Genomic DNA, 12711 nt, shown 5'->3' with positions numbered 1-12711 from the left:
CATGCGCCTCTAGATTAGAATCAAACAGCATCACTGCCAGTCAGCACATAGGTTGTGTGTAGGTTGCCTAGCCACCAATCCAAAGAAAGGCAGGAAAACTTTGGGTTTCACCCTTGACATCACAGGAAACCTTTATTGACAAATCAAACAACATGTAGCACCTTGAATGAGGTTGCATGACTTGAGTTTACTAGTGAAAAGCTCACTAGAAGGAAGGGTTCAGAAAACAAAAAAGCGAACGTAAACGTTGCAATACAGTTTTATTAAGTCATGCCACTCTCCCCAATAATAGTCTGTAAATCAAGAGAGCCCAGGTTTGGCTAGACAGTGCTGCAGAATTTGCAAATGGTGAAAAGCCAATGGCCAAATGGTAGTACATAGATAAATCGGGTCATTAGACCCAATGACCTCTGACAACCCCAAGCTCAAGTAAGGATAGGTTGAAAAAGGTTTTACCGACTGCTTCTAAATACCCTCTTTGGAGGTAGGAGATGGTAGACCCCTAAACGGGGTAATCACTACTCCTGTAAAATGAAAACTTTGAAAGGGAACAGATAGTTTGATCTCTGGATAAAGGAAACCCCCAGTTTCAACAGTGTAGAACACAAGCTACGAGTCCCTAGAAAAGCCAGACACCCAGAGGATGTTGGGTCATCAATACAGGGAGAAACTTGGTAAACACCTACTTATGGGTAGACACTTATATCGATAAAGCTGATCACAGACTTTAATCTCAGAAACCAATGGATGATGTTCCTGGATGGGAATGTGGAAGCAAACACCTTTATGTTATACACATTTCAACACTCCCAAGATTTGAGGTAGTGCGATCATATGAAAGGTTTCTACCTTAACAAGGAAAACTTGTTCAAGTGCCAAAGATCAAAGATCCAAAAATAAGAACATTAATTATCCCACTCTTCCGGAGCACAAAATAAGTGGATTAAAAACCTTTGAATTGGCAGTATTTATAATATGAGCATCCCTCTTCTGCTTGGAATAGCTTGTTGGCACATACCAGGTCACTAGTTCCACAAGGTTAAAACCAGAAAATGGTGGCTTCAGTGGATGGTAGGGTGATCCATTTTAGTTGGGGATGCAGTCGATATGAGCGATAGAAAGCAGGTGCAGTGGCAAACAAGTTTGGACCATATCACTTTATCAGACACCCAAAACAATTGAGCACCCGTACACGATTCATAGTAATAAGGGGGGCGCGTCAGGAGGGGGGTAGGCAGAGGGGGGCACACTGACATGGGTTGCGGGAGGGAGAGGGAGGGGGGGCTCCACGCGGGAAGGGTGACTTTTCTCCTGCATACTCGGGGGCAATGATGAATGTAAAAGTCTCCTTTGGAGGGAGGGGGCTGTTGGGAACTGTACTGAGTTGTTGGTACGAAAACAATTAAAAAAATGTTTAAAAAAAAAAAAAATCACACCCCCAAAACAAACTTGCTGCAAGTTCAATCTGACCTGGCCTTAACTAGGGAAGGGATGGGGTGAGTTGAACATCTATCAGGCAAAGGCCTGGCTACAACACAGTATCCTAGAACTTGACATCCTACTGACCACCATGATCAAAGCAGCGCCAGAAAGGGTAGAGCTCCGACTTGAAATGAGTTAAGGTTTTCAAGTTATACACTTGGGGGTTCGTCTGAATTTAAGAGAGACTGTCCCATAACAAACTTATTTAGAAAGGTCATAAAAAATTGTTACAATATAGAATTAGATAATTGAAAGTAAGATTAAAATTGGGGTAAACGGGTTTGATGTTTCATCCACAGGATAGCATTATTCCAAGGATACCATGTTAAGCTTCCTAGCACCTCAACAATATGGAAAGATAGAGCTGCAGCCCCTCACCTCTCGAAGGCTGGAGAGCAGTGCCGCTTTCTTCAGTTCTTCCTGTCGGACCTGTCTGCTATCCAACCACACCACTTCACTGGAGAGAGAAGGCTTCAAATCTGTCCCTTTATGCAAGCGATCCTGAATGCTGCTGAAGATCAGAGAAAGTGAGCGGGGCAGGATCCCGCCGTCTTTACTATTCCCTACAAAGAATAAATGGTGAGGTTAGAATAAAATTGATCAGCGATGCTCAAAGGAAAGGAATCTTCTGTTTTTCAATATATAACAATGTATCCATTCTGAGCACCCTGTGTAAAAATGTCAAACCAGCATGTTCTAATTTGAGACAACCCAAATCTATACAAACATAAGCTGCCTTTACAGCCCACAGAGCAATGATGCCCTAAAGAGGCCTCTGGAGTAAGAGCAGGAAACAAGTAAAACGTTTCAGGAGACAAAATGCCAGAAAGCACACTAGTGTTCCTCAGAGACAAAACACCAAAATGGACTCAACTGATGGAGAGGCCACTTACCCTGAACCTATTTTACCGGCTTAAACTGTTAAGATGTCACCTAGGCAGGCAGCGTTCTATCCCTGAAACACACAAAATGTGATGGGAGGAATGCTTCCAGTAAGGCTAAACACAGGCAATCGCTCTGGGTAGCATTCCAACCCATTGTTCCTTTGTTCCACCATACTACCTCAGATTAAACTGACATATGCTAATCAGTCTTGGTCCTGTTCCAATAGCAACAATGCAGCCCGAACTGCCATGGCAGAATCTCCATCCAAATCTATCTTCATCGATAGATATACAGTGCCTCTACTTACCAAGAACACAGAGGACTCAGAATAACACTGCCCAAACTGGAGAATCAAGTCCTGTTCATCCCAGTCTCCCATTTAACATTCATTCATGCAGGTAACAGACCAAATAAAGGATCCTTAACGTCTGATAAATCTCCTTGAACACATTCACAGTGTGATGCCAACTACCATCTCCTTGTAAGACTTAAAATTGTAGACATCATGACCACCTCTGCTGAACGGATCCATACACCTTTGCACTGTGTTGTACGTTGGTGTTAGTGGGATGTGCCACTATTATTCCAATGCGGATTATGTCCTATGTACTGCACTCATTCACCCTGTGGGCACATTAGTTAAGCCTCCAGGGTTTGTGCCTCCCGCAGGATTGAGTCCACATAGTACCCGATAGATCTATAACAGTGCCTTTAGGGTTTGGACCTTCGAGCATTCATATATATTTTTTTTTTACATTAATGGTGCCTAAAGTAGTTGAGATTCTGTACTCCTGGTTAGACTCCCAATATGATTTCACTGACTGCTTAACAGTGCTTCTGTAAACTCATCTAGGTTACTCCAGAGTAGACCCCTTATAGTAGTTAACTAGTGGACCTCACGGATCCACATCAAGAGGCATTTGTGCCTTATGAGAAGGATCGCCTAAAAGATGGAAAGCTTCCACATTTCCAAAAGTTTCTAGTCTCAGACTTTTGGCAGTACTTCATGCTTATACGCAACAATGTCACAGCACCATGTTAGGCAGTACCTCCAAATGTCAGGTCTCCCAAGCAACACCTCATTAAAGGACAAACTAGAACAAAAACCCATTTGGAGAATACAATGCAGCAAGCAATGGCTAAGACAAAAGGTCTAGACTATGCAAGATCTATTTACGTACTTGGAATAGTATTATATGGTATGGCATGTCAATGTATGGTATGATCTGGTCTGTCATTGTATAGTTGTGAGAAAGTGCCATCTTTCTTGCATGGTATGCCCCCACTTTTTGCTGAATGTACTTTGACTGAGTGTGCCCTGGACTCCTGCCAATCAGGTGCCCAGGGCCTATGTTCCTTCCCTAAAACAAACCAAACCCAAATTGGCAAACCCTGGCCACATGTCAGCCCCTGGTAAATGGTACCCTAAGTACCCAGGGCTTTGTGACCAAGGAAGTCCTCTAAGAGCTACAGCACTCCTTGTGCCACCCTTAGAGGCCCTGTTTGGGTGCAAGACAAAAACAAAGTCGACATGGCACACATCCCTGTGTGCCATGCCCATCACCTACACTGCCATGGCATACATCATTCACCCCTCTAGCTGGTTGCCTTATGCCATTGGTGTGGGCACAGGAGCAGGAGCCCTGTACCCCTACAGTGCCCAGGTCCATTCCTGAGCCCTGTAAGTGCAGTGCTGCCATTTAAGAGTACATGGTGCTGAGAGCTCGTCAAACACTAGCTCCACAGCACCATAATGGCAACACTGAAGACTGGGAAGTTTGGTATCAAACTTCTCAGCACATTAAACCCACACTGATGCCAGTGTGGGATTTAATGTACCAAGCACCCCAGAGGGCATCTTAGAGATGCCCCCTTACAACTAACCTACAATCCACGTCTGCTCTGAGGCTGCCCAGGCTGCCACACAGCAGACACGTTGCTGGACCCCTGGGTGGGAGAGCCCCTGCTCTCCCGGGCCTGCAACAATAAATCTCCTCCCCCAGGATGAGCAAAGGGAAGCTTCAAAGGCCTGCCGCCTCTAGGCGTTTCCCCAGGCCACTGCAACCCCCCACTCTGGCGGGAAGCTTGGCCGGAAACCCCATACAAGGACAGGGGATGTGCCAGCCTGCCCACCCCACCCCTCAGGTGGGGGAGGCGAGGTGAAGCACATCTCCGGGCTCTCGCCATCTTGAAGATGGGGGGCCCTACCCTATCAGGATTAGGCTACTGCCCCCCTCCCACAGGAGAGAGGCAGGATAGGGGGTGTACCCACCCCAGGACAAGGACCCATTGGTCCCTGCCCTTCACCTACCTGTAACGCCCCTAAATCTAGTATTTAGGGGCACCCTGAACCTTCCTTCCGCAGATTCCAGATTCAAAACTACGAAGAGCAAGAAGAAAGAAGACCTGTCCTGCAGCTGCTGAAAAGAGGAAGACACCAACTGCTTTGGCCCCAGCCCTACCGGCCTGTCGACCCTCGAACCTGCTCCTGCTCCAGCCCGGCATCTCTTGTGGCTAGCAACCTCACCAACCCCGGAGGAACTGGCTACCTTTTGGCTCTAAGCCCCTGGGACTCCCATGAATAGAGGCTCTACTCGAAACCTATCTCTAACCCCTGGCAGCAGCCCGGAACCGCGAACCCAGCACACTCTGCACCAGCCGAGCCTGGCCAGTGCCGGAGTGAACAAAGACCCTGAGGACGACCCCACGGCGACTGTGACCCAGAGTCCGGCACCCAAGGACCTCCCTCAACACTCCTGAAGAAGCCTGCAGCCTCAGGACATGGTGCCCCCCCCAACCGCGATCAACAGAGGGTAAGATTTCCCGACACCTAAAGGCACCCCTGCACGCGGCGCCCCACGGCCCCCCGTGCCCAATCCCGGGGTACCTACCTATCCTCCAACTACCCAACTTACCTCTCGAAGTGGGAGTGGCACCTGAAGAGTCTTCGTCCCCGAGCTTGCAGTCTTTTTCTAAACCGGAGATTTCCCATTGAAATCCATTGAGCGCCCGAAGGCTCAAAAGCCCTCTGCACCCAGCCGCCCGAGTGGCCCTGGCAGTGAAAACTCTACACCTACCTACTTCCCCACTTGCCCTGAGTAAGTAACCAGGAGCCCAGCTCCCACAGCCGCGTGGCTTGCCAGTCAGCAGCCACCAAACAAGGCCCCCCCATCCCTCCTAGGATAACATTGGGCCTAACTCTCTGCACCCGGCCGCCCTAGAGTCGCTGAGGGTGAACCAACTGTACCTACCTGACCCTGGGAGACCCCTGCGTCTGTGCCCAGAACCTCAACTCTGCCAGTCGAGTACTTACCCTTAAACCGCAAACTCTATTTTCCTCATAGGGTAACATTGACTGGCTTTTTCCTGAAATTTCTTCTAAGTGTGGACTTCTCAAATCTTCAAATATTCACCAAAAATCAGCCGAGTGACAAAAACAAATTTACTCACCTGCTCTTAGGTGAGCTCCCAGTGCTGGATCTTGGTGCCCAGCACTGACTCTGAAAAATACCTACAACTGTACTTACCCTTAACTCAATTTTCTTCCATAGGAAACCATCGACAGTTTTTCTGTGAAATTTCTTCTAAGTGTCGATTTCTGCAATCTTTAAATATTCTTCAAAAATCGTATAATATCTGAAAAAGTAATTACTTGCCTGTTTTGGATAAAAGGTCCCAGTACCGAGTCTAGGCACCCAGTACTGGATTACAAAAGTAACGAAAACATACTGTACCTGTAACCTGAATTTTCTTCCATTGGGAATCATTGACTGTTTTCTCTGAAATATTTTTTAAGTGTCGACTTTTAAAATAGCAAAATATTAGTTAAAAATCATTACAGTACTTAAGTCGACTTTCATCACTTGATTCTGAGAACTGACCCAGGACTGAATCTAGGATCCAGTCCTGGAATTCCAAAAGTAATCTAAAAAGTAAATCGGTTACAAATAACTTGAATTTACCATTGAGCTCAATGTATTGTTGTGTTTAAAAATAGAGTTGCCTACTGCAACCACTTGTAACTGTTTACTAAAGTCTATTGCATATTGCAAAAGTATTTATATGAAACGTCTACTGTTGAGAAAGTATATTTTAAATCCAAGTGTTGGTTATAAAATAAAACAAGCATATATTTTTTTTATATATAAACCATTGGCCGACAGTTCAGTTATTGAGTGTGTGAGACCATTTGCTGACTGAGTGTGTACAACAAATGCTTTACACTGTCCTCTGATACTGCCTTACTGCTCGACCAAGCTACCACTTTAGAGAGTAAGGTTATATCTAACTTTAACCTCTGTCAAACCCTGGGGGACTGTGGACTCTGTACACCCTGTACCTATTAAGGAACAGTATATACAGAGCCACTTTCTCACAATAGTATGGCTTGTCAATTTATAGTATGGTACGGCCGGTCATCATATAGCTGGTAAGAGATGGACAGTCAATGTATAGTATGGAATAGCCTGCTATCGTATAGCATGGCCTCATTATTTAGTATGGTTTGGTTTGTCGTATAATATGGCATGAAACAACCTGTCAATTTATGGCATGATATAACCGGTCATTGGATAGTATGTTATAAACTGTCAGAGCATAATATGGTATAACCTGTCATTGTTTATTATGGTATGGTCCGTAACTGTACAGTATGGTCAGTCATTGTATAGTATGGTACATGCTTTCCATGTAACATTTTGGATCGGAAGCGGAACCGTGTGGGTGGAATTTACTGGGAAAGGCCCTACAGAGCAGGCAGCAGCGCGGAGCACACAGGCAGCAGGCCACTCCAGTTAACTACTCCCTACCATGGCACTCAGTGTGCTGCTTATTGGTGGTTGACTGAGCCGCGCCAAGCTGTTGCAGAGCCCCGGAGCTGCAGCCTCTTCATGCGCCACGCCTCGCCGCCAATAGCGCCAGAAACTACGACATCAGGGCCTAGCCCAGGCCCCCGGGGCTCTTGCTATCACCCAGCCCTGCTCTGCCAGGGTTGCCACGTACTGATCGACTTAGGCAGCGAGTGGCAGGCAGGTGCAGGCAGAGGGCCAGGCAGGGCAGTCTGGAGACACCCACACTAGTGCTGAGGAAAATGGAGCAAGTGGTAATAGAACTGACACAGCACCTTCCATCTGCAAATAATTAATATATGGGCAATTAAATGCACTGGCACCTAATTTTGTAAGCACTATGTTCCAATCGGAAGCAGGTCCCCCTCAGATGCAGTTTTGGCAACTAGCTCTAACCGCGAGTTATCCCCAGCAGGGCCACCTTTAAATCCTTAATGTCTGCTCAATATATTGGACCTCTTTGCAAATGGGGAATGTTGGAAAACCACTCCCACACTAGAAGGGGTGGTGGTGGTCTTCCGGACACACTGTGGTAGCTTGGCTCGAGTGGTCAGGAATCAGGCTCCGTGCTAAGCATACAACATACCCAAACAATAACCATGCGTGCATCCGTTCCAAAAACGACTCTACACCGTAAAAATTATGAAAATAACTTTCTTTATCTGCTTTTTCTCTTAGTTGCTGATTGGAGAAAATAAATAACAATCACAATATACAAACTTTTTAGTAAGTGCAGGACAAATAAATACTGGCTTAATAATTCAATAAATAGGGGTGATCATAAATACTGAAGGCATAAATAAAAGTGCAATACAGACAGGCAATTAAATATTCTGAGGCAATAAATACTGTAACCAATAAATATTGTGCATCAATAAATACTGTGGACCAATAAATACAGTGAAGCAATAAATAGGTTAAATACAATAAATACAGTGCCCCTAATAAATACTTAAAAGCTGACAGTGACACTTTTGGAATCAGATCACTTTTGAATTCCTAAGGGCTGATTTGGCCCAGGCACAGCTTGTGGGGATGTGGAAGGCCTGGGGGTGTCTACTCCCTGGCTTGGTCAAGGCTGAGGCCTAAACTGAGGTAGATAAAGGGGGAAAATACCAGAGACCTGGCTCTCTCTCTCCACACAACTTCTCTAGATTAGTCCCAGTTCACCCCTGGCACAGTCAGGTTGGTTCCAGCACCTCCCTAGCCCCTTAGAGCAGTCTCTCAGGTCTCCACAGGGCCTTAGGCGCCCTCTACTCCACTTACTGCCCTTTTTCTGATGCTCCGACACCGCTGGAGTCGGGTCGATGCCGTGAGGCGGTTCCAGCTCGATGTCGGCGGCCTCGGCACAATGTCAGTTCTTTGACGACGCCGGCAGGCGGCTCCGGTCTCGATGTCAGCGGCCTCGGTTCGATCTCGGCCTCCGATTCGATGGCGTCGGGCAGTCTTACTCTATGTCGACTTCGGGCGGCTCCGGTCCGATGGCGACCTCGGCTTCGATGACGTCGGCCGGCCTTGCCTCGATGTCGACTTCCGGCGGCTCCGGAGTGCGATCCTCACTCCCGACCTCCGGTGCTCCTCGCAGGTTTCCGGCGACTCCGGAGTGCGACCTCCACTCCCGACCTCCGGCACGATTCTCACAGGTTCCGGCGACTCCGGAGTGCGATCCTCACTCCCGACCTCCGTTACCCTTCACCTCGGTGTCCGACGACTCCGGAGGGCGGACTTCACTCCTCCGATGACGCCGCTCACTCGACCTCGGGTGACTTCCTCCTCGACCTCTGGTATTCCTCACGACCTCTGACGGCGCCCTCTCTCGACCTCTGGCGGCTCCGGGTACGACGTCTGCTTTTCCAGTCAGCGCCGCTTCTCCACCTCGGACTCCAGGTCTTAGGCTACTCGACGTCGGACTTCAGGGAAACCAGCTTCCAGGTCAGGATCTTGCTGTTCTCTTGTTTCTAAGGCCTGTTCCTGCTGTCCAGGTCCTCAGGATGGTTTTTCTGACTTCTTCCCACACAGGGCTCTAGGCTGGGCTCCGTCAGTAGGGACTAGTATCAAGGGTGGGTTTATGGACCCCACTCCAGGCACAAGTTTCCACCCCTGCTGCTTCACTCCTTCCTCCTCCACGTTTTTGCTGCTCACTCCTCACCAGTCAGGTGCCAACTGCCAGCTCCAACTGCCAACTCTCTCTCTTAGCTTCCCAACATTCTAAACCGCCTCCAACTGTCACAGGGTTCTGGAATGTTCTGGAAGGTGCTAGTAGGTTCCAGTGGATGCTGGTGATGTCACAGGTGGCCACCATTTTGTGCTTCAGGCCCTCAGACAGAAGTTTCAGGGGTAGGTAAAATGGCTCCCTGAATCTGCAGCAACACTAAAAAGTCTGGTGGTTCCCAAAAAGGAAAAATTCAAACAGGGTTTGAGGCAAAAGTGGGACAAAATAAATAATGATGAGGAGGGACCACCCAAAGGGCTGACAGGTCTAACAGGGAAGATCTACTAAATAGACAAAGAATTGTAAGACTACGGCATAACTTGCCACAACTTCAGTCTCTTTCTTCTTCTGAAATAAAGGCGATATCCGTTCCCAATAATCTAAACTCTTCTACAGCACATGTAGAATTTTGGTCCAATGTGATTTCCTGTATAGTGCCACATGAACATGAAAGATTTAACAAAAATGGCTTTGACGTAATGGGAAAACACCACAAGTCTTCTGCCCCACTGTCTCCATTGCAGTCTGTGCAGATACTTTATAGGGTGTGAACCCTTTGACTAAAACTCTTAAATATATAGGTCATGAGCCTGATTGTGGATCTATGGATACACTTACAGTACACATTGATAAAGGAGGCAGACAGATCTGGAACCAAAGCCAGCCCAAAGTGGACAACTATTACAGATGACTCCTGGTCGCTCTCGAGGAATCTGAATAGAAATAAATTAAACAGTAACCCCATGCGTCCTTTTTAGCGGTAACTTGGTGATTATCTCCTAAAACATGGCTGGTTTGGAGCAAATAAGATGAATAATTTGATGAGATTCTGGCCAGCTATTATTTGTCTTCAAGAGACTTGGTGCATTGCTAAATTGGACTAGGTAAATTATTTTGTCATTGATGTTCTTAGACCAAGCGAAGGGTGGCCTCTCTATCCTCCTAATTGAGATACAATGAAACTTTAAAATAATGCATCTTCCAAGCAATAATATACAGTTTATTAAAATAAACTTACAGAAAAAAAGTGCTCACTCAGCTGATATTTTGTATTTAGGTTATGTTATTTATGCTTATAGAGCGCTGGATTACCATAGGGTGTACTGGCGCTGAGCACTGATTACCTGAGGAGCATACGCCTAAAAATGGGAAAGAACCATGTCTTCAAGCCTTTCCGAAAGGAAATGAGATCTGGAGCATTTCTCAGTCGGAAAAGCAGTTCATTCCAAGCTTTAGAGGCACGATAAGCAAAACTTCTGCCTCCCTAGTTTGTTTTCTTAAAAGAGGGCGTTTTCACTTGTTTGGAGCCTGTTGACCTTAATGTTCTGTTTGGGATATACCATGAAAACTTGGATTTAAGGAACTCAGGACCTGTTCCATTCACAGCTTTAAAAACAATACAAAGCGCTTTGAAGCAAGATCTCAAAGGAACTGGAAGCCAGTGCAATTTCTTAAGTTCTCCATTAACTGAGATGAACCTGGGTGTCAACAGTCTGGCTGCCGCATTCTGGGCCACTTGCAACCTGTTCAGATGTTGTTTTTGAACATTGAGATATAAACTGTTGCAGTAGTCGAGACGCGACATTATGAGTGCCATCACCACAGTCCTCAGACTCCCTTCAGCCAGGAAGAACCTAATTTTCTTGATTATTCTGAGGACCATGAAACATTCAGACGTCACCATGCTCACTTGGTCCCCCATGGTGAGTTTATTATCTACCACAATACCTAGATTCTTGACTTTTCTAGATGGTACGGGACACAAGCCAAGATCCTCAGGCAACCACTCTGGTGTCCACACCCGAGGATTGTTGCAAAATTTCAAAACCTCAGTCTTAGCTGAGTTAAGCTTTAGACAGTTGGCGGACATCCATGTTGAGGTGGATTCCATACAGTCATGGAAGCGATCGCCTGCTTCCTTTTCCGCTCCCTCTATCAGCGACAACACAATTTGTGGGTCGTCAGCATAGGAGGTGAGCTGGAACCCAAGGGGCCTAATGATGCCGGCCAGGGGTGCCACATAGATGTTAAAAAGCATGGGGCTAAGAGGCGAGCGCTGTGGCACCCCACATGGCAATGAAAAGGGTTCAGAGATGTTACCATATAGGTATACCATTTGTGACCTATCCGTCGAAAACGATTTTAACAATTTCAAAGCCGAACCACTTATCCCTAATTTCAGATAACCGGTTAAGTAGTACCATATGGTGAAGCGTATCAAATTCCGCGGATAGGTCTAATAGGATCAACATCGCATTCCCTCCTCTATCCACGGCCTCTCTGATTTCCTCGGTCGATTTTAACAGCGCCAACTCAGTGCTATGAAAAGCTCTGAACCCATATTGTGATGGATCTAAAGAATTATTAAGGAGAAGGAAATCACTGAGTTGACTGTTAATTGCTTTTTCCAACAGTTTGGCTGGCAGGGGAAGTCTAGAGATTGGTCGATAGTTGTTAGGGTCCTTGGGATCCAGTAACTGTTTCTTCAATAACAGAAGAAAGGAGGCTTGTTTCCATAATTTTGGAAAAATTCCAGATGTGAATACAGCATTAAGCAGGGGAGTAAGTGCAGTGCAGATATCAGGGATTTGCTTAATAATCCACGCTGGACAAGGGTCACTGGGAGCATCAGATTTGATGCAGTTCAACAATTTCAATATATCTAACCTCTCCAGAGGGGTAAAATGATCATATATCATGTCTGAAGGACAAGGGCTTTCCAATTTTTTGTATTGAAATTGGTCTGGTTTTTATTAATCAATCCCGTCAGAGATGAAAATATCGTCTCAATTTTGGACTTAAAAAATTCAGCAATTTTATTGCAGAAATCAGGAGCATCATGATTCTTGGGCATATTGGGACTAGACAATTTAATAAGTTTTTAAAAGTTCTTTAGAGTTGGATTCGGCCTTAGTTATTTGTGAAGAAAAATACTCTTTCTTGGCTGCCACAAGAGATTGCTTGTAGTTGGAGATAGCGATTTTGAACTCTGCTTTGTCAGATTCTGCATAGTATTTACGCCTTTTCCTTTCAGCGTTTATAGAACATTTACGTCGCGCCTTGCTTGGAAAACAATATACAATTGAATGTGAGAAAGCGCCCTCTTTCTTGCATGGTATGCCCCCACTTTTTGCTAAATTGCTGAATGTACTTTGACTGAGTGTACCCTGGACTCCTGCCAATCAGGTGCCCAGGGCCTATGTTCCTTCCTTAAACACACAAACTCCAAATTGGCAAACCCTGGCCACATGTCAGCCCCTAGTAAATGGTACCCTAGGTACCCAG

The 12711-nt window shown here is 46.1% G+C and overlaps 1 protein-coding gene across 5 annotated transcripts in view; it reads right to left on the bottom strand.

Annotated features, from left to right (window-relative positions):
* The window catches only part of KIF20A (kinesin family member 20A), a 220051-nt gene that overhangs the window by 98604 nt on the left and 108736 nt on the right, over positions 1–12711 (bottom strand). For all 5 annotated transcript variants that reach the window (XM_085618375.1, XM_085618378.1, XM_085618374.1 and 2 more), the window contains exon 6: positions 1861–2045. In XM_085618375.1, the coding sequence (XP_085474501.1) occupies positions 1861–2045 (185 nt within the window). The remainder of the gene's footprint in view (positions 1–1860; positions 2046–12711) is intronic.

The sequence above is a fragment of the Triturus cristatus genome, chromosome 7 (genome assembly GCF_964204655.1).
Source record: "Triturus cristatus chromosome 7, aTriCri1.1, whole genome shotgun sequence".
NCBI lineage: Eukaryota > Metazoa > Chordata > Amphibia > Caudata > Salamandridae > Triturus > Triturus cristatus.
The sequence above is the reverse complement of the archived record's forward strand: the minus strand, read 5'-3'. Positions and strand labels throughout refer to the sequence as shown.